Raw genomic sequence first — 26216 nt, 5'->3', positions numbered from 1 at the left:
GTGGCTCAATCGGTTGAGCGACTGCCTTCAGCTCAGGTCATGATCCTGGAGTCCCGGGATCGAGTCCCACATCGGGCTCCCTGCTCGGCAGGGAGTCTGCTTCTCCCTCTGACCCTCCTCCCTCTCATGCTGTCTCTCATTCTCTCTGTCTCAAATAAATAAATAAAATCTTTAAAAAAAAAAAAAAGTTCCATTATTCTGAGAGGAAACAATTATGTAGAACCAACAAAAAGGAAGGAAGAGACAGAGGCAAGAAGGCCTTACTTAAGCGAGTGGGGCCAGGCTATAATTGCTCCAGGAGGAAATCAGGAACAGAACTGAGATCTGGAGGGGTTAGGAAAGGTTCTGAGCCTTGCTTTAAAGCCGCATCTGCTAAGCAGGTAGACTTTTTTTTTATTTGGGGTGGTATGTGAGGAATGCTGATGACATGGTCATTGGGAGAGGGGACAAAGGCCCCCAAAGCAACCTCCTGCCTCCATCCTGACACCAAAGACCAGTCCCGGTTATTTCTTCTAAGAGTTTTAGTTGTCTGCCTAATCAAGTAATTGTTCTATGTATCTGTATTTGATCTTCATTATAAGCACATTTGTCTTTCCTGGTTTCTGATTTTTTGCCCCCTTAATTTCTTATTTTCCCTTCAATGCAATTAAACTATGAGAATCACTTAAAATTATGACCCCAAATTAACAAATCACCAGATTTCTAGAGCCAATAGTTTTACTCTACGGTAACAGAGAAACCTTATTTTGAAAAACATAAATGTTTCCTTAAACGGCATTTCTAGAAATTGGAAAATAATCTATAAAAGATCTAAGAAAGAAAACTAGTCTGAAGCTCCAGAGAGAAACTGAAACCAGTTAAGAGAATTTGGGGGGGCAGGACACATGGCAGGCAGAAGGAAGGCTCAGCAGCGTGCCATGCGGGGATGCAGCAGTGTGGTGGTGTCCCATGGATGGGAGAGCCACCAGTGGCCTCAGAAAACAATAGGGCACCGGAGAGATCACAGCAATCCCTCACCAGTCCTGCCCGAGAATTTCCTGCTCCCAGCAGCACTTCCCTGGGAAGTAAACTTGGTGCTGAGTTTCACTATAAATTGGTTGTGAATTTTGAGGAGGCTACCAGCCAAAGCTGATAAAAAAATGATGAACTCTGAGCATCTTTGGTGTGCTAGACCCTCATGGGCCATAAATGAAGGATCTTTACTGACCAGTGAGAAACGGGAAATGTCAAGTTAACACGAATTAAAGCCAATCATCTGTGGCCTTGTGGACTCATGCCTCCTATCCAGGGTGCAAATTTTAATCCTTAGGTAGCATAACCAATGAACTGATGTGTGCTCTCTTGCCTGGGAAGTAAGAAAATTAAGTTGGTAATTATTTCGCTGATCCCTTTAATAATTAAAACAAAAGAGGAAGGTATCTGGTGGCTCCTTGTCAGGGGGAATAAAAGCAACCCAAATTCGCCCTGGTAGAATTAGGTTTAGCACACTAATTCACAAAGTGGCGGAGAACAGCCTAAGAATGATCAAAACCATCACTCAAGAAAGAGTAACTGGTCCAGACACATGGTCAAGGGATTGATCCCCAACAGAAGAAACATGAAATGAATCCCTAGTGACTGAAGTTCTAGGTAGGAATCTTATAGATTTGGGTCGTCAACAATGTTTTCCCCTTACCTTCCAGTTGAAGGTTAGGACTGTGAGTCAAAAGGAAGATATGGAAGTATACAGCAGAGAGTGAAAAAGAACTGACCCAAGGGATAGGCTTCTCTTAAAGAATCTGAGGATTCCATCTCAGTGTCCCAGTCACATGTAAATCCCATGTAATTTCATGCGTCCATGTATCCATACACAGTCTTTCGTCCGTGTGAAACTTCCCTCCCTTCATTCTCTCTTCCTGACATCTGAAGACAGCACAATATCACCTCTTTTATGATGATGCCCAGGCTCTTCTGGACAGTCACTTCCTCTGCCCCATACTCTTAGCACTTGGCAGTCCCCTTATTCGGTACTTATCCCATTGTTACTCCTTTTATAAGCATCCTGTTATTACACCAGACCGCACATTCCTACAAATGTTTTTGTTTTTTTTTTAATTTGCATATAGTTAATACACAATGTTACATTAGTTTCAGGGGGTACAACACAGTGACTCAGCGTCTCCATATGTTATGCTGTGCCCACCACAGGCGTAGCTGCCATCCATCACCATACAATGCTATTACAGTATCAACTGGCTATATTCCCCGTGCTGTGCCTTTTATTCTCATGCCTTATTCATTCCATAATGGGAGCCTGTATCTCCCTCTCCCCTTCACCCATTTCGCCCTATCCCCAGCCCCCCACCCCTGTGGCAACGGTCAGTGTGTTCTCTGTACTTACAGGCCCGATTCTGCTTTTTGTTTGTTTATTCATTTGTTTTGTTTTTTAGATTCCGCATATGAGTGAACCTACCAATGTTTGCTGAGGGAAAGGACAGATGAATACGATCTCATGGCCAGGGCTTAAAAGGAAAATGGTTCAAGAAGGATGACTCGTTCTTCAAAACATTCTGTCAACTCCATCACAAATGAGCCTGTTGAAGAGGCAAAGCAGAAAGCATCTCAAGAACCAAATGTATCCTGATGAACTCGGGTTTTCAATAGGCAGGTACAAAAAATGGCAGAGAGGAACAAAATGAAGCTTAGACAAAAGCAACAAGCAAATGACAGAAACCCAGAAGAACAACAATGGAAATCTGAAGCTCAGAATGAACAGATGGTTGTAATCAATGCAAAGGAAAAAGTCACAAGGAAATTTTCGGGATGCTGAGAGAATGAGGCTGCAAGAAGCAATAGGGCCAGTGTCCATGGCACATTGGGTGGAGTTAACTCATAAGAGGGAGAAAGGAGATCTAGTTCACTCCAATGTGGCAGCACTATCAAAGAGACCATCCTAAAAAGGATGAAGCATCACAGCTAAGAAAATGAAATCCAGGACGAAGTCTCTAGCCCTGTGAGAAACAACTCCCTTCGTTGTGGAACCATTACCAGTAACCTCTGAAGAGTCCTGAAGAAAGACAGGAATTAGAAAAAAATAAATTCTGGTTTTCAAAAGAAAAAAAAAAAATCAGATTCTAGAAATGACACACTGAGCAGCTTGATCGTGACTCCCTGAAAAATAAACTGACAGATATTAGACTAATCATCTGTGACTACTTGAAGAGAAATTATTGACTGCTAGGAACCACCATGGCTATAAGAAAATGAGGGAAAATGAACTAACACAATTCTCTTTTTTAACAGTACTGCTAGATTTGGCATATCAATCAATGGGCATGTCGCCTGTATATCAAGATTTCACTAAGGTCCTTGAGAATGTCTGACACTACCTTCTTAAAAGTAAGATGGAAACAGATGAGCTAGAGAATTTAGTTAACTGAACTCAGAGCAAGATGATTTATAGCAAGTTGAAAGAGTTAAAGATAATTATTTAATCCACTGATGGTACTAATGTGCCATAATTCGTACAGCTCTCCAATTCAGCATTTTTATCAACTACTTGGATAAGGATACAGAAGGCATGCTGTTCAGGTTGTATATCTGACCCAAGCGAGGAAGGCTGGCAAATATGTTTGATGTAAAAAATCAGGTTTCAAAATTCTGGGAAAATTAGAATAAGGGATAGAAAACAAACAAGATAAAATTAAAAGTCCAATTCCCATAAGGAAAAACACTATTTTCCCCTCAGTGTGAATACAATTGTTACCAACAAACTAATAAAATACTGTATTAATGAAAATAAAAGGATAACAACTAATATTCCTATAAATGCATTAATCAGGCCATACCGTGATAGTGAAAAATCTGAAAACTGTCTTAGATGGAGAGATTTAGAAACCTAGGATATTCAGTATGGAAAAGAAAAGGTTCAGGAAGAACATGATGTTGCCTTCAAACACATACAATGATAATATATGAAAGTGGGATTTGATATATTCTGCATGGATCCTCAGTAACTGAGAATAAGTAAATAAATTGAAAAAAAAAAGTAAATTTAAACTAAAACTTTAAACACAACTTTCTATTAACAAGAACTTTTCAAGAAAGAAACAAGTACCCCCCGGGAAGAGGGGGGTCCCTGGAATGCCCCTGTAGGTGGAAAAGTTCAAATCCAGATTGAAAAAGACCTATTTGTCAGATGCAGCAGAGATTCTGTCCTTGGCATGGTGGCCCCGATGACCTCAGCCCTTCTCCTAAAAGATCTTATGTTTCTGAACTTAGACATGGTGCCCGTATTAAGAAGATGAGTGGAAGAAGAAAAAGGAGACGTCAAGTTAACACGAATTTGATACTTACTAAAGAAAATGCTATCTTTTCTTTCTAATTTCTCAATCACTTCTTCCAGGCTCCCAGGGCATTAATGAATTACTTTATTACCTGGTACCTCTTCATCCCACACCTACTGCTAGAGAGGGACTGAAGTTCCTCACATGATGTGCCTACAAAATGAAGTCACTGTGAGACAGTGCACTAAAAAAAGGTCTTGGAGACACTCATTAGAATTCTGATTGCAGGAAAAGAAATTTAACAGCTGTTATCAGAGCTATGCAGACATAACCATTCCACTGCACAATGTTTACTTGAAAATGCAGGAAGATTTGCTAATGGCTTGCTTTCTGTACCCAGAAGAGGCTACTACAGAATAGGAGCTGTGCTCCTCAAACATACTGTACATCAAGTTCCTGCCCATAGCATTAAGATGGGCATTCTTCATTTAAAATGCACATAAACGACTGATGCTCACCTATAACAGAAAAGTTATGTTAAAACTCCAATAGTTTAAAACCCAGTCACTTATAGTTTATTTTTTATTTTTTATTTTTTTTATTTTTTTAAAGATTTATTTATTTATTTGAGAGAGAGAGAGCATGAGAGGGGGAGAGTCAGAGGGAGAAGCAGACCCACCGCTGAGCAGGGAGCCTGATGTGGGACTCGATCCCAGGACTCCAGGATCATGACCTGAGCCGAAGGCAGTCGCTTAACCAACTGAGCCACCCAAGGCCCGCTTATGGTTTATTTTTAAGATTTGTATCAGTAAGGAAGAAGTCTTAAACACTTAGGAATTCTTCAGCTACCTTTGGACATATATTACAAAGAGGACACATTAGTAACTGCTAAAAAAAATTTATGACAAAATTTCTATAAAGTTCTAAATGATGTATTACAACTGAAAATGTCTAATATGGAATAGATTGATTCTACTTATTTTTACACTATACTTGGAAGGCAGTATGGAAGTCGTAGTTAATAAAGGTCTAAGAGTTGAACACAGAAGGAAGAAATCCTGACTCATTACTTACTAGCCGTATCACTTGGGGAGTTACTAAACCACTCCAAGCCTGCTCTCTTGCCTGTCAAAATGAGGAAAATACCACCATCTACCTCATGGGTTGTTCTAAGGATTAAATAAGGTCATATTTGTAAGCCTCCTGGCACACAGTGAGCAATCAGCAAAAAAGAGGGTAGACCACCAATATACACAAGTAAAACTTTACAGTATGTTATAGGCCCTGATTGGACAGGGCCTAGGCAATCTGGTGTGGCTCATCTCCTGCTTTATTGCTTTGTTAATGTTCCCATGACTTTACATAAGGGTCAGTCATCAAGCTGGCCTCTCTGGGGGACCCCACACCCCCACCTCTGATGGACCATCCCCACTAACTGACAAACATGCTTTACTTCTCTTATTCCTCCGTCTTTTTTTTTAATTTTTGAAAGAGAGAGCCGGGGGGGGGGTGGGGGAGAGGGCAGGGCAGATTCCCCACTGAGCAAGGAGCCCAATGCGGGACTCGATCCCAGAACCCTGGCATCATGACCTGAGCTGAAGGCAGGCGTTTAACCAACTCATCTACCCAGGTGCCCTCCTCTGTCTTTATAAACTTACCCTTCCTTGACCTTCACATCTCCCTCCTGCCATGGCCCTAATTTTTGGCTTCCCTTCCCAGCCAAGTTCCCAGAAGAACTGCCTAGAAGTTCTTACTTCATTCCCTTACTTCCCATTTGCATTACACTGACTTCTCCCACTACTGCACTGAAACTGCTTTTATTCAATCATCAATGACATCCAAGTGGCCAAACCTAATGGATAGGATACTTTTCAGTCCTCATCTAATTTACCTCTTACTGCTTCCAAAACCTCTGATCGTTCTCTCTTTCTTGAAATGCTTGCTCTTTTCTCTTGGCTGCTGTGATTCCATCTCTTCTGGATTTCTTCCTACTAGACCAGTAAAGGCTGGAGTTATCAATTCTGTTCCCCATTCCTAAGTTTTGTTCTCTTTTCACATTACATTCTCTCCCTATATGATCCCATCCATTCCCCTGCTGGCTGGGGCCAACAACTCCTCAACTTCTATCTCAGCCTAGACCACTCTGTTTTCACTCCAGGCACATCTACCCAACTGTACATTTCGTGGTTCTACTGGGATGTCTCATAAGCATCTCAAAATTAACATGTCCAAACTTAAATTCTTGCGATTCCCACTCAAAACTATTATTTTCCTAGTTTTTCCATTTCATTTAATGGTACCTCCATTCCTCTAGTTGCTCCACCCTTCTTGTGCTATCCTCCCTAAAACACTCTGTTCCAGCACCACAGGCCTTCCTGCAGACCCAGGAATCTGCCACGCCTTTTCCCCCCTTAAGGTCTTGGAATCTCAGTGTTTCCTCTACTTAGAACAGACCCCTCCTTTCCTTTTTCCCCAGCCCTTCTCCTAAACACATAGATCATATGGCAAATCCTGCCCATGCCAAGATCAGCTTAAATATCATTATTTTCTAGAGGTCTTCCTTGAATATCACTCCTATCTAGAGTAGATACTGCCCTTACAATTCTTCCATAACATCCTGTTATTTTCCTTCATAGCAAACCGTGCAATTTCTCATGACATATGCATTTATATTTCCTTATTTAATGTCTTTGTGAAAAATAATCTCTAGAAGAGCAAGACCCACATTTGTTGTGTTCACCATTCTACCCACTGGGCTTAACAGATGCAGGCACATAAGGTCTTTCTGAGATATAAGCAATGCTCAAGTTTCTCCCTGTAACACAAGAATCTATTTCAAATCCAAGGATAAACATTATATGACTCAAAGTCTTAAATCTGAGTAAGTCAAAGAACTTGGGACGTCTTAAGTATCTTGTGTCTTAGTATCTTTTTTCAATCTTTTTTTTTTTTTTAATTTTATTTATTTGCGAGAGAGAGAATGAGAGACAGAGAGTATGAGAGGGAGGAGGGTCAGAGGGAGAAGCAGACTCCCTGCTGAGCAGGGAGCCTGATGTGGGACTCAATCCCGGGACTCCAGGATCATGACCTGAGCCGAAGGCAGTCGCTTAACCAACTGAGCCACCCAGGCGCCCTTAAGTGTCTTAGTATCTTAAGTAGATACTTAAGACGTCTTAAGTATCCACTTGCATCAGATAATATAAAAACCAATATGGTCATTTATTCAAACTTAGAAAAAGGTTTTCCTGTGCATTAAAAATAAACAGGAAGAAAGTCAAGATTATTTATATTAGGTTCATAACTCAATTTTATAATTTTAAGTTTTCATTGACCTGTTAAAGACAGTACAAATTGCACTTAAATATTAGATGTATGTGTGTTTATAACTTTTATGTTTAAAAAAATCCATATGTTCTTATAAAAGAAAAACTGTTATATGTTTTTGCATTTAAAATCCATTTACATTTATAAAAGAAAAATAACCTGAAATCCTGATTATATATGGTCAGGGCTGTATTTAGAAAAATTAAATTTATTTCATTATCTAGCAAAAGTAGTCGATTTAGCAAAAGGAAACATCCCCCCCCCACACACACACAAAATGATGGAGCCATTGAAATGGAGATGACTCAGTCCCCAGTGACCTCACCAGCATCTGCTTCAATTACCTTCTGAAAATTAAATAACCAAATTACCATTCAGCTTTCTGCTGTGCTAACAAAATTAATCTGAAATATCAAAATTCATCTCCTTTAAATTATATATTATACAACTTCTAAACCAAAACCTCTCCTAGCTCTAAATTGTGAAAAACATGCACCGCAGTTGTCATAATCAACAGTAACATAGTCTCATAGACACAGGAAAAATGAATAAAATGATTAATGACTTGGCTGAAACCATCCTTGACAGTAATTTGATTTAAATCATGCGACCTATTCAAAATTAGAATCCATCAACTTTGCATCTATTCCACTTTGTACAACAGATGTGTTCTTGAAAATGTATGTGCAAACTATATTTTAAATACTGTAGAGTGATTCAGAAATATAATTTGGTTTTTTGTTTTTGGTTTTTTTTAGTATAGAAAAGAATATTTAAAGCATGAATAATTGGCCTCTGATTTAATTGCTTAAGTTCACATGATCATATTTTGGTCATCCAGTCTATCAAGTATTCCATAAACACACTAATAAAAACCATTTTAAAATCTGGATGTAATCCATATTTTTGTTCTCTGGTTCTTCCATATCTACTTCATACGCTATGTTCACACCTAAACAATTTAATGTCTCACAACCATCAAGCTACTTCTCACTTTAGTGCAGGATAGCCCCACCTCACAGTCATCTTTAATTCTTCTTCAAGTGATTTCAGGTATGCCTGATTTCAGGTTCTAGTAATGTAACTACTGAGAAAAGACCTCCTTTTTTGCTCTCCACCACCCTCTACCTCAGCAGAAGCTAACTCCTGTCTTGCTTTGGGAGGAGACCCAGGGTTTCCCAGATCCAGCTAACTCATCTTCCCTTTTTTTTTTTTAAAGATTTTATTTATTTATTTGAAGAGAGAGACAGCGAGAGAGGGAACACAAGCAGGGGGAGTGGCAGAGGGAGAGGCAGGCCTCCCGCTGAGCAGGGAGCCCGATGCGGGGCTCGATCCCTGGACCCTGGGATCACGACCTGAGCCGAAGGCAGACGCTTAACGACTGAGCCACCCAGGCGCCCCTCTCATCTTCCCTTCTTATCCCTAGGGTGGGGAAACCCTTGGATTCTTGCTCTATGGTACTGACACAGCAGTCTGCCTTATTTGGTGCTGAATCACACTGCAAACCATGGACTGCGACGTGTCTTACTCAGTCTCCTTAAACTTGGCCCATTATCCTTTTCACTACCAACTTGATTTACATGTGAAAAGAAAAAAGCTAGAAAAAGTAGGCAGGGCTGTTGCACATTCACTGGTATAATACACGACAAAATGAGTACAGAAAAAAATGGGGAATTAACCATTTTGTTTACGCAAACTTTATTTAAAGTGGTAAATGAAGGAAAAGGGAAGTAAAAAAGCATGAACACATGACCCATGGCTCAAGCACCAAGCATCTTTACAATAAAAGTGCCCAAGCAAGGAGAATTTCAGCTTGTTAGGGCCTCCAACTTTGAATCTAGAGAGGAAATAATAGGGCACTTCTTGCCAGATCCCCAAAAATAGAGAGAAAGGTCAGGAGATTGGTGGCATTTTTGTTGGTATGTGGAGACTTTCAAAGTTTCCTTGAAGGACCAGAGATTTCTAGTTTGTTTCAAAGTTCCTAAGAACAATTTTGCATTGAAAATCAGAAAATACCAGTACTTTAGTACTTTAATACATTTAATGATTTAGATCAGTGAGTCTCACTTATCCTTACCTGGATAACCAATAAAGCTCTATGAAATTCAACATAGTTTAATGAAGAATATGGCATAATGATTGGAGGCATGGGCTAGGAGGTCTGGCACACCTGGGCTGAGTCCTGGATCTGCCACTTTGTAGTTATGTGACTTTGGGCAAACTCCACAACATCTATAATAAAGTTTAGCATTTTTATCTGTAATTAGGATAATAACAGGACCTACTTCATGGAGTGCTTGGGAGATTACATGAGTACACAAATGTGCTTGTTACATAGCAAATGTTCAACAAATGCTATCATTCACACTGAATGACCGTTAGATGCAGGGCATAAAGTTAGACCTTGTGAGGAATATAAAAATGAAAAAGAACCAACAATAAATAACAAAAAATAAGGCAGAGAAGACGAGAGTATTATGGGTATATCCAAAGACAGACTGTGTTCAGGGCCCCAAGAGAAGGCATAAGGAGGCCTTATCAATGCCCTTTGGGTCCAGTGGCAGGGGAGGGCACATCTAGTTTTGTGTGTGTGTGTGTGTTTGGAGGGTGATTAAGAATTAAATGAAATAGAAAAGGTGTCAAGGAGACAGTATCACAATTACAGTTGGGTTTGTCCTCACTGTATACAGAGAGAGGACACTGATAGCAAAGTTCATCATAAAAATAAAGTGTAAGACATGGACAGAAAAATCCAAGAAGGACATAAAGACAGAAAGGTAGGAATGAACCATATTGTGCAGAACCTCAAATTTGAGAGAAGAATCTGGGATGCAGCAGTGACATATCTGAACTCTGTCTCAGGAAGACTAATCTGGGAAGATCCGTGGGAAGATACGCAATTAGCATTTGACTTAAGAGGGTAGAAGGGGTGACGACTGACGGAATTTTCAGATACGAGTTTCGAAGAAAAAGAAAGAAAACTTTCTACTAAAATCACCGACAAGTGGAGTCCAGGCATGAGCTAGGAAGTTCCAGAGCTGTAAGCACAAAGCATTTTTCTGGTTCAGAACTCAATTTTCTCACACCGAAGAGTCACTGTACCAGCAATAATGAAAGTTTTCAAAGGCATGTGCCAAGGCATCTCCAGCTGAGGCAGTGCCAAGTTTCAGACAAATTTAGAAGTCAGTTCAGTTGAAGTCTTCCTCAACTGTCAGCAACAACATTAAAAAAGGAGGGATATAGCTTAAATCATTTACTTTTCAAGTGCTTCGGACTCATCTGCGTCTAGAGTCTTGGGTCTTTCACTGAAGGCTGTGACCACAGCATGTTTATGGACAAGTTTCAAGGTATATAAACTCCCTGAAAACTTACACCAAATGTATGCCTATATCTTTTTCTCAATTATTCCTGTATTCCTCATTTAGGCAGCATGCTTTTATATTAAAATCCATTAGTGCTAATTTTTCATTGGTACTTACTCTAAAAGACTTTATATCTGTATTTTGATTCAATCCTCCAACAATATCTTACAGTAGGTACTATTATTCTTATTTTAGAGAAAACTATACCCAAGGCCCCAGAGCTAGTAGGTAGTTCCAGAGGAGGAACCTACAGGTGGCCCAGAAACAAAAAAGTTCCCCAAGTTTCACGATCAAAATAGTTCCATTTGGTGGTTTTGTTAGGTTACAGCTTCATCAGGTCTCACTCCAAGATCTAGGACAATCCAGATCAGCCTGAGATTTCAAATAGAAGGATACCTGCTTGTCACTGATCTTTCAAATCAGTTTTATAGGGAGCCATTATACTGCAGTGGGGGAAAATATATTTACAGAACAGGTACTTTATGTACAGTTGTCTTTGAACAATTGGTTAACATGTATTAAATCAACAATTTTCAAAGAAATTTGTTGTTCGGTGAGGAAAATAACCTCACTCCCAGTATACTAACCATCAAAGACTCCTCTAGAACAATGAGTTCTTTTGATCATGGCCCACAATAAAAAATAATTTTAAACTGTGATTCAAGATATACATATTTATATACATTTAAAACAAAATTTTCATGAAATACTATTTATTCTGACTACCTACAATGCTTTCTGATATTTTCTATTCTGTCTAGCTTTAGTCCAGACTAATCTATTCTGTTCCATTCCATTAGAAGAAATGCTGGTTCTTATCCACTTGATTGATTTCATGATGCCCCGATGGGTTGTAACCTATAGACTGTAAAGCAGTATACTACATGGGGAGTTGAATCAAGTAACTCTGCCTGTTCCTTAAAAACAAAGCAAAAAGCATGAGTCTGTTAATGTCTAAATGTTTATAAGCCTTTTTAAAAATCTGTAGAAAAAAAGTTAATGATTTCTTAAAAACAGCAGCTCCCACTTGACCATGGACATTTTTCCCATTAATGAATGACAGGCAATATGTAAATGTTCTCTTAAGAGCTGCTTGATCTGAATTCAATCAAAAAAATACGAAGCATAAGCCTTTAACAACATCACAGCTCATTCAAGAGTTTAATTGGCAATTAGTAATATTTTCAAATAAGGCACAAGCAGCTTTTTATAGGAAATGGTTTTAAAATATTCTCAGTCTTTCTTAAGATTAATAAAAATTGCTGAATACTAAAAAATTTATAGTGATAAAAATTAAGACTCGGGGCACCTGGGTGGCTCAGTTGGTTAAGCGTCTGCCTTCGGCTCAGGTCATGATCTCAGGATCCTGGGATCGAGCCCCACATCAGGCTCCCCACTTGGTGGGGAGCCTGCTTCTCTCTCCCCCCACTGCTCACTCTCTCTCTCTCTCTCTCAAATAAATAAATAAAATCTTTAAAAAAAATTAAAACTCACAAACCATTTAGATCCTAGAGAAGCTGTTCTAAATATTGTCAGTCTTTTAGTTGGTAAAAAAAAAAAAAATTTAACACTTGCCACGTGCCAACCACTATTAAATTAACGAGGCACATGGAAGGAGCACTGACCTATTGCAGAGTCCCACCCCTCCAGATGGCCCACTTGGGGGGAGACAGAGTGCAAACACATGAACAAGAGCTCTGAAGATCGTCCACGGAAGTGCTCCTGGGCCACGCTAGGTGATCACTGCAGGAACTCATGGCGATGACAGTCTTCTAGGACGGTTCTTAGAAACTGAAATCAAATATGCTTTCCAGTAAAACCAACTAGAACATTCTACTTTCAAACCCATGTACAATTTTTCCTACTTCCCACATCACGATGCCAATAACATGTTCTATTCCCCCTCAATGTAAAAATTAATGCTTAATGCAATTTAAACAGAGATAAATGAAATAAAAAGAATCAGAGATATAGACAAAGTAGACTGGGATTCAGGGCTCAGCTCATCCATTTAAAGGATAAGTCATGTGAGGCAAGTTATTGAACCTCCTGAACTACAGATGTGTCATCTGCGTTTCTATCTACTCACACGATCATTGTGAGGGTACAGGGAGAGAAGGCACGTGAAGGCACTTTGTAAAGGGCCAACAAATGCTGTTATTATTAACTTTTATTAGCACCACTAGACACAGCGAAACTGAGAGAATAAAATATTAACCAAATATTAAGACAGTAGAGCATTATAACACTTACCAAGCGCTTAAAACAGTTCTATTTGCTTTTCATGTATCAGCTCAGTGAAAACCTACGTTATGACTGAATATCTTGAATCCCACCCCTGGTAATAATCAAGTTTCTCCTCAAATCTTGGACACGCTAACGTTCTCTAATGGTCCTTGGCCAGCAGGAAAAAACAATCTACAGACTTAATTAAAGGAAGGGCGAGAGTTCACATCGCACCGCACCACCCATGTGGCATATTCATTCTCAGCACTGGCATACCACAAAGTGGTAGCTCTTTCCTAGGGTTCAAAGGCAGCCTCTGTGGGGCTGGAGAGGGGGAGCCCTCCCTGTAGCCTCAGCAACTCTGCAGACCAACCAGCCAGACCCATCCAGTTGATACCTGCCACTGGATCTTAGGCTCTGTACATGACCAAAAGGGCATTCTGGGGTTTTCTGACCAAATGTGTTTCTGCATTCATTTCTATTATAGGTAACTACTCTTTTCAGATAAGAGGCAATGCTAGTGAGTAACGTGAATCTCTGTAACGTAAAACCCCGACTTACGTAGGTCAGTTACCCAGACTACACGTTTCCTCCTGCCTTAGTTGGTCAATATGCTGACATTAAACTTGACAAGAGGTAGTATGGGATGTCCTCACAAGCTATAAACAAGTTTGTTTTTTAAACGGTCACTTAGAACTTAGGATGTAGGGGCGCCTGGGTGGCTCAGTTGGTTAAGCAACTGCCTTCGGCTCAGGTCATGATCCTGGAGTCCCGGGATCGAGTCCCGCATCGGGCTCCCTGCTCGGCGGGGAGTCTGCTTCTCCCTCTGACCCTCCCCCCTCTCATGTGCGCGCGCTCTCTCTCTCTCTCTCATTCTCTCTCTTTCAAATAAATAAATAAAATCTTTAAAAAAAAAAAACTTAGGATGTAGCTCTGCACATGAATTCACAATGATGTGAACCGTGTTCTACAGGCCCCCTCCTGCCACCAAGTTGCCCCAGTGCCACATGCAGCATTGCAGAGTATAAGCTGTGGTTGCAGAAGGCCAGGGCTGGGCTCAAATCCTGCCTCACCCGCCTGCTGTATCATCTCACTCAAGTTTATCCAACCCCTCTGAGTCTAAATTTCTATAACAATCCAATCGTATTTGGGCATGAAAATTTTCATAGATCAGATGCTTGGTATGAAGGTACTGTGGGCCAGTTCTCCCAACCTTTCTCACAGGAAAGCATCCACAGAAGAGGGTAATACACTCGACCCGGGATAAAATGCTACTCATGGCTAAAGGTGACCAGCCTACATGGTCCTACCCAGCCACTCTAAGGGCTGAGGAGTCGGTGTCTCTGGCATGCACACCCAAGACATGAGAGTGTGTCAAACCTGAGTGGTGAGGCTCTGATTACCAGTTCATATACATAAAATGGGCTGGTATGGGGCCAGCAGGTCATTGACAATTTCATCCCATGGGCCTGGGCTCCTACTACGAAATAAAAGGGTGCCTTAGAATTCTCAAAGCCAGGGTGCCTGGGTGGCTCAGTCGTTAAGCATCTGCCTTCTGCTGGGCTCATGGTCCCGGGGTCATGGTCCCAGGGTCCTGGGATCGAGCCCCGCATCAGGCTCCCTGCTCCGCAGGAAGCCTGCTTCTCCCTCTCCCACTCCCCCGCTTCTGTTCCCTCTCTCGCTGTCAAATAAATAAAATCTTAAACAAAGAATTCTCAAAGCCCTTTGGACTACATAGTTCCACTTTATGCTATTCCAGAACCAGCTGTGCTCGTAACAATGTACCTTTGGGAAACTGCTGACTGCACTTTGGACTGTTGTGATTACTCGTGCCTCCCTGATCTGAACCACAGGAGCAGCTCATGGGATGGGAGGAGGGTATCAAGATGAAGATTTTTAGGTGAAGACGAAGGTGCAGATAAGCATAGAAGCCAAGGTCAGAGGTGACTGAGCACTCACTGTGCCAAGCAATATGTTACCTCCATCTTCACAGCATCTTGGTTTGGTTTTGCTTGAATAAGACAGCCACACAACTGATTTTGTCTATTTAATAAAAAGACTATCCAGTGGGTTCAAATATCAGCCTCCAGATCCTCCTCCCTGAAGAAGGGGCTAAACCTCAATCAGTGTGGATAAGGGACCAGACCTGGTTCAACTCTGGTCCTCCTTGCTGTGTCCCATTTGGACTTCATCACCTTGGCTCAGGCTGGGAAGCTTCCTTCTTCAAAGCCATTTTGTTAGTAGGTTATTATTAGCCACACTTAACAGCAACAAGAAACGCAGGGTGAAATTTAGAAAACTTGGCCAAGGTCATACACTGGAGTGGTTTTCAAACACCAGGTACTCTGCTGACGGTTCAGAGGTTCAAGGATGAAGAATTGCCAGGGTGGAGGCTGGGGATGCAAGTGGCGGGGGGTGTCAGAGGAGTGGGGATCGGAGCTGAGATGCGCTCTACACTCTGCAACCTTCAGCGTCTGGGGTGGGAGGGTGAGGCAGAAAGAAGAGCGTCATCCCCCTCCACGCTGCACACAACTGGCTCAGGGGGGCTGGGGAAGAAGACAGCAGGTGGTGGCAGCAGCCCTGCTTTTCTGGAAAACCAGGAAGCAGTGGGAAGAGGGACCTATAGGAACCAAACAGAGTCTGCTGAGGAGTCTCCACCACTCGGTGCCTATTTACAGGCCCTGTCAGACCTTATCTGAGGGGAAAAGTCAATCTCCTACAAAACACCGCTTTAGGCTCACTGAAAATATATTTTTGATATCCTAAATTGACACTCGATCCTGCATGCTGTTTTTAAAAAATGTTCAGACATACAAAGAGCATAAAGAGACCTGCACAAAAATCGCTAAATGGGTTCTAAATTCTGCAAAAGCCACATAACGTCAAATAAAGTGTGGAAGAAGATGACGAAGGACAGCACATGGAGTACAACCTGCTTTCATAACTCCGTTTTTCACTTAGTTGCAAGACCTGTCAAGTGTCGAGGAATTAATCCACATATATAATATACTAATTTTGTATACACAAATTCTTTGCAATAGCATGGGGAAAGGTCTCATGAATCATTCGATCTGGAATAGACAACTGGTATAAAACGACACCGAAGATCCTGAAAACCAGGTGGGCCAGGCCAGGAGATCCTGAAAACTCCTTAGCATGTATCCAGAATAAATCTATCTAGTAGTAATGCTAATTCACCCTTCCATTTAGAGTTACATGGGCATATTTCAAGATAAATGATAAGAAAGGAAGTACTGGGTGATCCTCAAATTGCTAATTTCAATCCAAAATTATTAAAATGGCATCTTTTAAACTTAACTTTGCTTTGGTGTTAAATTCAGAGAGAGGGAGAGGGACGTCCACTAGGAGGTAGATAAAGGATTATTTACCAAACACACACAAGCATACAGTGTTTATGAAAACACATGGTAAAAAAAGTACACCAAGAAAACAGAGGCTATTTAATGACACGGAAGGAAAAAGGGATGAAGACAGGGGGAACAGAGTTTAAAAGCAATTTTTCGGGTTTCAGATATGTATCATGGTAACAGGTAGAAATAAGGACAAATCTTTTGCTCTCCTCTGCATACCAGTAGAGATTTATGTAAGGTAGTGTGATTGCATCAGTTCAGCCTTACCCTTGGCCTGACTTTACGTTCTGCTGTGGAAATCTTGCTTGGACTGCCCTTATGCACACTGCTCCAGAGAAATCAGCCCTGTGTTGTCAGAAACTGACTTTCAAGTAGGTCCTCTTGGTAATTCCATGTTATGGTAATTCCACAGTTTAGTCAGAAAGCATTTGAAAAGAGTATTAACTTTGGTTGCCTCTTTTCTGATAATGGAGGGTTTTCTGGTTTCCCTTTAGCTTTTAATAGCTTGACCATTTTGGGCCCCCAGTGCACTGTAACAACTAAACTACAGATTTGTCTGTTCTCTCTCTCTCTCTCCCCCATTTCCTAGTAACTAATCATGTTAGCGTGCTGTTAGAACAGCATCACTGATTTTTGTTCTTGGCCTGTTATCCTTATGCTTGTAAGGTCATACTCAATTTTTGGATATGTTTTCCTTTTCATTGTTAGAACAGTTGTCACAAGAGGTCAAGGCAAGCATGACAATTAAATTTTACATTTCTGATGCTGAAAAAAAAAAAACGGTGCTGTTCTTCCAGAACAGTGTCCTCTGGCATTCTCAACTGAGGGGGCCCCCCTTATTCTACATCTTAGGAAATAGAGGTGGTTAACTTTGCACAGATTGTGAACCACCCATCGCCCTTACTGTTGGAATCAGTGTGCAGTCAAGCTGAGAAGGCACTGTAGCTTTCCAAGTCACTATCTAGGGCATCCATAAGCAGAAAGAAAAGAAAACACATTGACCGAAACTCATATCTCATACAAAAATTAATTCAATGGATGACCGACAAGTATAAAACATAATATTATAAAACCTGTAGAAAAAAAAGACAAAAGCAAATCTCTAGGACTTAAGGCTGGGTAAAGCATTAGACTTGATGCCAAAAGCATAATCCATAAAAGGAAACACTAATAAATTGAATCGCATCAAAAGTAAAAACTTACGCTCTGCAACAGATGCTGCTAAGAAGAGGAAAACAAAAGCTACAGACTGGGAGAAAAGAGCTACAAAGCCTCCATCAAAGGAAGAGTATCTAGAGTGCATAAAGAACTCTCAAAACTCAACAATAAGAAAACAGGCAAAAGACTTATGAAAAGGCACAGCTCTGCAGATGGATAGAGAGCTAATAAACACACGAAAAGATGTTCGGCTTCTCTGGTCATTAAAGAAATGCAAATTAAACCAGGAGTTATCACTACACATTTATCCAGAATGGCTAAAATAAGAAAGAGTGATAATACCAAATGCTGATGAGGATGTGGAGGAACTGGGTCATTTATGCAATGCTGATGGGAAGGCATGTAAAGTGGTAAAGCCACTCTGGAAAAGGGGATGGCAGTTTCTTACAAAATTAAACATGCACTTAACATCTGACCCAGCAATTCCACTCTTGGGCATTTATCCCAGAAAAATTAAAACTTATACTTACACAAAAACTTATACACAAATGATCCTAGTATCTTGATTTGTGATAGCTCCAAATTGGATATAACCCAAATGTCCTTCAGTGGGCGAATATTTAGAAAATTGTGATACAGGCATACCATGGAACACTACTCAGCACCACATCGGAACTATTGATATATGAAACATCTTGAACAGATCTCAAGTGCTATGATCTGAATATCTGTGTACCCCCAAAATTCGTATGTTCAAACATAATGCCAAATGTGATGGTGCTGGAAGGTGGAGCCTTTGGGGAGTGATTAAGTCATGAGGGCGGTGTCTTCATGAATGGGATTAGTGCCCTTAGAAAAGAGGTATGAGAAAGCTCCTTGCCCCTTCTGCCATGTAAGGTTAGAGCAAGAAGAGGGCCTTATATGAACCAGGAAGCGGCCTCTTGCCAGACACAGAACGTGGCACCACGGTCTTGGACTTGCAACCTCCAGAACTCTGAGAAATACAGTTCTGTTGTTTAAAAGCCACGTAGTCTATGGTGTTTTGTTACAGCAATCTGAGTGGGCTAAAACATCAGGGAACAGCACTAAATGAAAAAAAAAAAAATCTAATCTCAGAGGGTTACAGGTTATATGATTCCATTTATATAATATTTCTGAAATGGCACATTACAGAGATGGAGAACAGATTCGTGGTTGTCAGGGGTGGCAAGCAGAGGCAAGGAAGTGAATGCAGCTACAAAAGGGTAGCACATGAAACCTATTGGATCTGTATCTTGATCGTGATACAGCCACACAACTTTATACATGTGATGCAATTACATGGAACTAGATACATACAAATACACAAATGAATGCTTGTAAACCTAGTGAAATCTGAATCAGGTTGGTGGATTGCATCAATGTCAATTTCTTAGTTGCCATATTATAGGACAGTTGCATAAGGTGCTCCCACTGTGGGAAACTGGATGAAGGGTGCAGGGTGGCTCTCTGTAATATATCCTACAACTATATGTGAATCTATAACTATCTTAAAATAAAGCATTTTTAAAGATTACTATCTAGTTCTTATTTATTCTAGGTGCCCTCTTTCTAATGTTCCACCCATTAGATGCCTGATTTCTTCTTTCCCTGATCTTGCTACTCTGTAGTCTTAATAATGGAAAACACAGCACTACAATTAGTCGTTTAACTCCTGCTTTCCAAAAACTCTTACTTACAGTTTACTATTACTAACTGAGGCATGCCAATATTCGAATACTGACTCTTAAGCTGCATGAAATGGACGAAATGCTTCCTGAGTCTTAGTTACCTCACTGGTAAAATAGGGGGAAATGTAGGTTAGGTTTATTGTGAAGATAAATAAAATAATAAAGAACTTTATACATAGCAGTTCCTTAAAAGTTCATTTCCTTCCTTTTCCTATTAACAGTCTAAAACCTAGCTTAATTTCTGGATAAAAAATATCAACAAAAAACTTTGGTTTTCAGTTTCCAAGGCTTACATTTGGAAAACAAGAAATGCATCTTTAACAAGCACAGACTGGGGATGTGGTGAGGCTGAATTCAGTTCTTCAGAAATATTTCAATTTAGGAGACCATAATGATAATTTTAAGCCTATGTGTTCTCACTTCGAGTTTGAAAACATTCTATCAAAATGGTGTTTTAGCATATCATGCACTTTATTATGATGAGTACCTGCCCAATATATGGTTAAATCTTTAAAGAGTAACTGATCATCTATTAGATTATATCTATTCACAAACCAACAACTGTATATATGTTGGATGAGTTCAGCTTTAGTAATGACACGAACTCCAATGGTAGAATTTCATCCATCTACTTACAAAAATACTTTTCAGTAACAGACTCCCAACAAGGTAATAAGCTTAAAATATGTCATAGGTTTTTAGTTATAGCTAAACCAAGTAAGCTACGAGAGCAGCAGGAACTAAGCATTTGGGATCTAAGATTCAATGTAGGTTGCTAAATGTGGGATCCCAAGCAACATGCAGCTCAGTGCATAATGATGGTGCGAGATCCCCTGGGCAGCACCAGCCTGAGAGAACTGTCAAAGATGGAAAGAAAAGAATCGATTGTTCTTCCTCTACTGCAAGTAAGAAAAAGGATGAAAACAAAGTGCATTTAACTTCTCCTGGACACCTGCTTTCTTTATGAACACTCGCCAAACACAGAATGCCAACTAATACTTGAGGACAAAGTCTCCCCGCAAACATTTAAATACTGATAATAATTTTGCAAAGCAATGCTTACCGAGCAAAATAACTTTGTTTCCGTTCCTTCTTCTCTTCCTTGGTATCCATAATACACAATCAAAATGCAAAGTATTTGGAAAAGTCCTTCTTTTTAAATCAGTGAATCATAACCCTATAATAAAAAAACAACAAAGTGACTAAATTAAGAAGTTTATAACAGCCAAGATGAAGAATAAAACAGAGTGGAGCTACATGGCCTGCCATGAATGGAAGATAAACTTGAACCAGTAAATGCAGTCACATGAGTAATACATGAAATGCAAATGCCCATGGGGGGGCGGGATTTATAACCTATCATCAGGATGGAAGTGTTAAACTAAAATAAAAGGTGGCTGAAAAATTAGACTGAACTATTTTCCTTACAATTAACAATTATTTCGAAATGTGCTAAAATGAAAACCACTGTTTTTTTTTTTTTTTTGAAGATTTTAGGCTGCCTATGCAGCCTAAATTTACGAACTCACTTTTATAGGTAATTGATCATGAATAGGTCTCATACATAATTATGAAAAATGGATCACTTACGTGTTTTACGACAATGTTCTTTCTTTAAAAAGAACATCAGTGTTCTATTTTATTTTCGGAAACATGCCAGCGACTACATCCCACTTGAGCAAATGTGGAAATGAAAGTACAAAGCCTCAGGAAGCTATTCTTCAAAATGGCTTTATAGGCTTGCTCTGCCCTCCCCACCCCGCTACCCTCACCTATGCTTCCCAGGAGTGTTTGCTTAAACCTGTAATAAAAGGTTGTCTCCAGATCAATCTTCCTTAAATACCACCTTCATCATGCCACTCCCCTGCTCAAAAAGTTCCAGTGTCTACTTTGTGCCTAATTCACTCACCTAAATTTTCTGCAAAGCATTAACCTTCCCTAAAATCTATCCGCTCATCCTGAGGGGTATCAAAGTAAAAGCAGAGAATGTTCATCAATCAAAATTATTTGCTAATTCAATTCAATGAACAATTTTTTAAAAAGATTTTAAAGTAACCTCTACACCCAGTGCGGGTTGAATCCACAACCCCAAGGTCAACAGCCACCTGCTCTACTGAGTAAGCCAGCCACGTGCCCCTTCAACGAACAATTTAATTCACAGTACACATTCCATGGAAGGTACTATGATAAGTATCAGAGACCAAAGATGAAGAAGCCATGGTATTTGCCCTAACAGAGTTTACTGTCTTACAAGGGAGATGCTTAGGATTTGAGATCAGTGGGATACCTACTGACTGCTGTGGAGGAGCAAAGGTGCCACGAGAGTCCAGAGGAAGAACACTCGGCCTCGTGCACGGCCCACCCCATGTACTCCCCATGCACACGAAGATTAGAAGGATGAGTGTGGATTTCCTACTAAAAGGGTACAGGGAAGCAGGTCTAGCATGCACAACACAAGAAGACACGATACTTCTCGGCTGCTCCAGGATTAACTGTGAAGCAGGGCAATGGAGGAAGACATGGGCAGGATTAGGGTCATGGCAGGCCTTTCATGTCACACGAAAGAGCTTGATCTTAATCCCAGCTATGCATTATGTGCCGCCTGCCCCTTCGCGGCTCCTGTGTCAGACCTCACCAAGCAACAGGGCCGCACTTGCTTACAGACATTACCAAACTGATCAACAGGAGATGAAACCAATTTTCTCATCCCTGATGTACATGAAAGGAAGTCACCAAAGCGTTTTACACGAGGGACTGTGATACACCCACACTGGAAGGATGGACTTGAGAGGGTTGAGTCAGCGCGAAATAGATCTGTTAGGAAGAAATTACAGCAAAACTAGTTGAGAGAGGAGGGCCCACATTTAGGCAGCAGTATCCAACATAGAAAGAGGAGGGATGCACTCAAGAAATATTTAGGAGGCAAATGAGTCAAGGTCTGGTGACTCATTCAGTGTGGACAACATCAGAGAGGCAAGATGAAGAATGCTTCTGCTTCTGCTGCAGGGGCTGGGCAGACAGTGACACCACAGATAGAACACAGTCGACATGGGGCACCTGGGTGGCTCAGATGGTTAAGCATCTGCCTTCAGCTCAGGTCATGATCTCAGGGTCCTGGGATAGAGCCCCACATCTGGCTCCTGGCTCAGCGGGGACCCTGCTTCTCCCTCACCCTCTGCCTCTCCCCCTGCTCATGCTCTCGCTCTCTCTATCTCTCTGTCTCAAATGAATAAATAAAATCTTTAAAAAAAAAAAAAAAAGAACACAGTCGACATGAAGGGGGCAAGCCGGGTGTGGGTCAGGGCGCAGACACAGATAAAAAGAACAGGTTTTGGACACATTGCCTTCGAGGTGCCTGTGGGATAGTCAGCTGGAGACATTCACCAGATGTTTGATTTTGCTTACAGCACATGAGTGTGGTGAGGGCTGGGGCAAAAGATATAGAAGTTATCAGCATATGGTTGTGGTTAAGTCAAAAAAAAAAAAAAAAAGAAAAGAAAAAAAAGCAAGCAAGCACGAATACGATGATAACACCCTGCAAACATGACAGCCATGCACAAAGCCCTCCATGGAAACAACAGGGACACAGTCTGATCTCTGACTGCTTTACCTCCATGTCCTTGACGTGCCCTCTGCTCTCGAGGACTTTATCACCCGGTAGGGAAAATAAGATGTGTGCAAAACACTAAAACTCAAGGTAGTAACTTGGAGTTGTCCAAAGAAAGGTAGTAAGAATACAGAAGACACAAAGTTCACTTTTGATCGAGGTGATAAAGTAAGTCTTTCAGGGCAGTGAGGATTTCAGTAGGTAAAAAGAAGAGGGAGAGCATTCCAGAAAGAGGGACCAGCTGGGCGTAGGTATGGACAGAAAAAGAACAAGGCACGTTCAGGCAAGAAGGACAGAGCGGCTACCAGGTAAGAAAAGGGAACCAATCATAATGCCTGCCTACCAGAAGTTATTTACTTCAACACATTATCCACACGTTATCTCTTTGAATCTTTACAACCACACTGTAAGTTCAGTACCCTTATTTTCACTAAATGGAGGCTGGGAGATACTAATTTCCCTAGTTCCACAGCACTAGCTGTGGTGGAGCAAGGATTTAAATCCAGTTTGGCGCACGCTTCAATGCCTTTCAATAACCTTTGGAGCCAGAAATATTTGGAAATGAGAAAAAGCAGTCTAGAATCAACAGTGCCCAATGCCTCAGTGCAGAATCTGCAGATCGGAGCAAATGTAGCTGGGTGTGGGGGGAGGGGGTCCCTGAGCCCTCCAGCAGGACTGCACCAGCAGAGGGGTAGGAGTAGAAGCCACGCCTCAAGGAATGAGCATTCATTCAAGAAGCAGGGTGATGAAAGAAAGAAAAAAAAGAAAAGACAGTGGCGGTCCAACTCTCCCGAGAGCTCAGTCTCACACTGTGGCCTGAGCCCAGCGGGGGTCCCTTCACCACCCCCCTCCCTTCCCTTCACCACCCCCCTCCCTTCCCTTCACCACCCCGCCATGGGGTCCTTTCACCACCACCCCCCCACTGACCCCACACCTTAATCCTTACTCTTTCTCCAAGCTTCAAGTGACTTGGCTACACTCCTCCATCTGACCAGATCTAGCACAAGGCCCAGTTCTGCTCTATAGCCTTCCCTGACCACTTGTGTGCTCTCCTTTCTCTTCCTTAGGAGCTTATTTCACAGGTCACTGAATACTTACTGTGACGCTCTGAGTCATCCACTGTGTCACACCGCCACTTCACTTAGCCTCCTCAGCCACAAACAAACCAAAAGCACCTTCAGGTCAAAAACCACCATGTTTCACAATTTCCTTTTACTTCCCTAAATACTTAACCCAGAACTAGGTAGTGAATCCACATAAAAGCCAAGCAAGGAATTAATCCAGGCTTGGGGTAAGGGCAATTAATATGGCAGACTGATATACATCCATGAATTCTCCCCTCCCTCTCAATTAAGAATAACTTGGAGGCAAAAAAATAATAATAGTAACTTGGGGGCGAGAGATATAGATGCAAAGCAGTTTCTCTCTCTCTCAGACGCCAGAAAGGATGAGAATCTCTGATCTGGGCCAGGTGGTTTATTTTAAAGTTCCTCTCCTGCATTCCACCATATGTGATGATCCCTGTTTATTAGATTTCTCCTCATGAATAAAAATGAAGTCATAACAATCTAATTGGAAAATTTTTTTTTTTTTTTTTTTTTTTTTTTTTTTTTTTAAGATTTTGTTTATTTATTTGACAGAGACACAGCGAGAGAGGGAACACAGGCAGGGAGAGTGGGAGAGGGAGAAGCAGGCTTCCCGCGGAGCAGGGAGCCCGATGCGGGGCTCGATCCCAGGATCCTGGGATCATGACCTGAGCCGAAGGCAGACGCTTAACGACTGAGCCACCCAGGCGCCCCAAATTGGAAAATTTTTATATTGCAAGCTGAGCCAGAAACTAATATTTGGTTCTAGTGGAAAAATATTGACAAAAATAAGCACAAGAGAAAAAGATTAAATGATCCAAGAACTGACATCTGGTGCCACTGTGTCTGTTTAGAACTTGCGAACGTTTTTTTTGGTTGTTGTTTAATATTCTATTTGATAAAGAAAAAATATACTAATCTTTGATTTCTTTTAAATTTCTGGGAATTTTTGTATTCTTTAAACAAGACATATGCAGTCCTTTCAGGTCTAGACGCACCAAGAGATTAACCAGGAAGAGAGCAGCAAAGGATGCTATAAAAATGATTTGCACAGGGCGCCTGGGTGGCTCAATCGTTAAGCGTCTGCCTTCGGCTCAGGTCATGATCCCAGGGTCCTGGAATCGAGTCCCACATCAGGTTCCCTCCTCGGCGGGAAGCCTGCTTCTCCCTCTCCCACTCCTGCTGCTTGTGTTCCTGCTCTCGCTATCTCTGTCTCTGTCAAATAAAGAAATAAAATCTTAAAAAAAAAAAAAAATGATTTGCACAGAGGACCGCACAGCAGCCTTCATGCTTCACTGAAGGACCAGAGCTCCTTAAATCAATCTCTAATGGGAACTACATTTTCCATTGTAAGTGGTTATAATGGGCTTCTTAAAAGCCCTTCTTTCATTTAATGTTGACTTTTCTTCACATCAATAAACTCTAGACTCATCCAAACACTGAATTATAAGTCTCCTGCACTTACGGCACATTACAGACCAAAAAGAATTTCATGAGGGAAGCACAAGATGAATCTTCTATCTACATATTTCTTTTTGTAATCTTAAATCAGGATGGTCAATTTAAACCTAAATTCAGTTCATTATGCAAATAAAAAAGGCACCTACAGAATCCTTACCTTGTAAGCGCTGTGTTGAAGACAAAATATTTGCTGTTATTACCTGTAAAGTGCTCCCTGTTTGAGACCATGGTGCCACTCAGAAAGAATTCAAGCACAGAGCGACAAGAGACTTCAGAAGTACATCAAACCAGCATGGACCCACAGAGCCCTGGGTGGCTTTCGGGCTTCGCATCTAACACCTTGCAGCTCCTTGCACATTCAGGTATAACCAGTCTGGACTAGAAAAACACCAGTGTACCTACGATGTCCATCAACTGTTTTCCCCACAACATGTTTCCTATTATACAAATGAAATAATGACAAAAACATGCTTTGAGGCTTGGTCACACTAAGTTTGGGCCCTTGGGGGACAAACCAAACTGTACCTTCCTATGCAGATATTTCCTTCTCAAAAATACTTATACTTCTACAGAAACAGAAGAGGTGTTCCGTGTTTCTCAAAGCCACAGTCATCTAAACAAAGGAAGGATATTCAAATTTCAGCATTA

The 26216-nt window shown here is 41.0% G+C and overlaps 1 protein-coding gene across 15 annotated transcripts in view; it reads right to left on the bottom strand.

Moving 5' to 3' along the window:
* Nucleotides 1-26216, bottom strand: part of NCOA7 (nuclear receptor coactivator 7) — a 155888-nt gene that overhangs the window by 102053 nt on the left and 27619 nt on the right. For 8 of the 15 annotated variants that reach the window (XM_045865492.3, XM_045865493.3, XM_045865491.3 and 5 more), the window contains one exon: nucleotides 20479-20592. The exons of 6 other annotated variants lie outside the window; for them this stretch is intronic. In XM_045865492.3, the coding sequence (XP_045721448.1) occupies nucleotides 20479-20528 (50 nt within the window). In that variant the 5' untranslated portion in view covers nucleotides 20529-20592. Of the gene's footprint in view, nucleotides 1-2452; nucleotides 2574-20478; nucleotides 20593-26216 lie in introns of those variants that run through there. One more of the 15 variants, XM_054505549.2, reaches the window with a different exon arrangement.

This window comes from Mirounga angustirostris, unplaced genomic scaffold (genome assembly GCF_029215605.1).
Source record: "Mirounga angustirostris isolate CCGP_5_RB_7025 unplaced genomic scaffold, mMirAng1.0.hap1 SCAF_8, whole genome shotgun sequence".
NCBI classification, from domain to species: domain Eukaryota; kingdom Metazoa; phylum Chordata; class Mammalia; order Carnivora; family Phocidae; genus Mirounga; species Mirounga angustirostris.
Note: the sequence above shows the minus strand (reverse complement) of the source record. Positions and strands in the feature narration are given on the sequence as shown.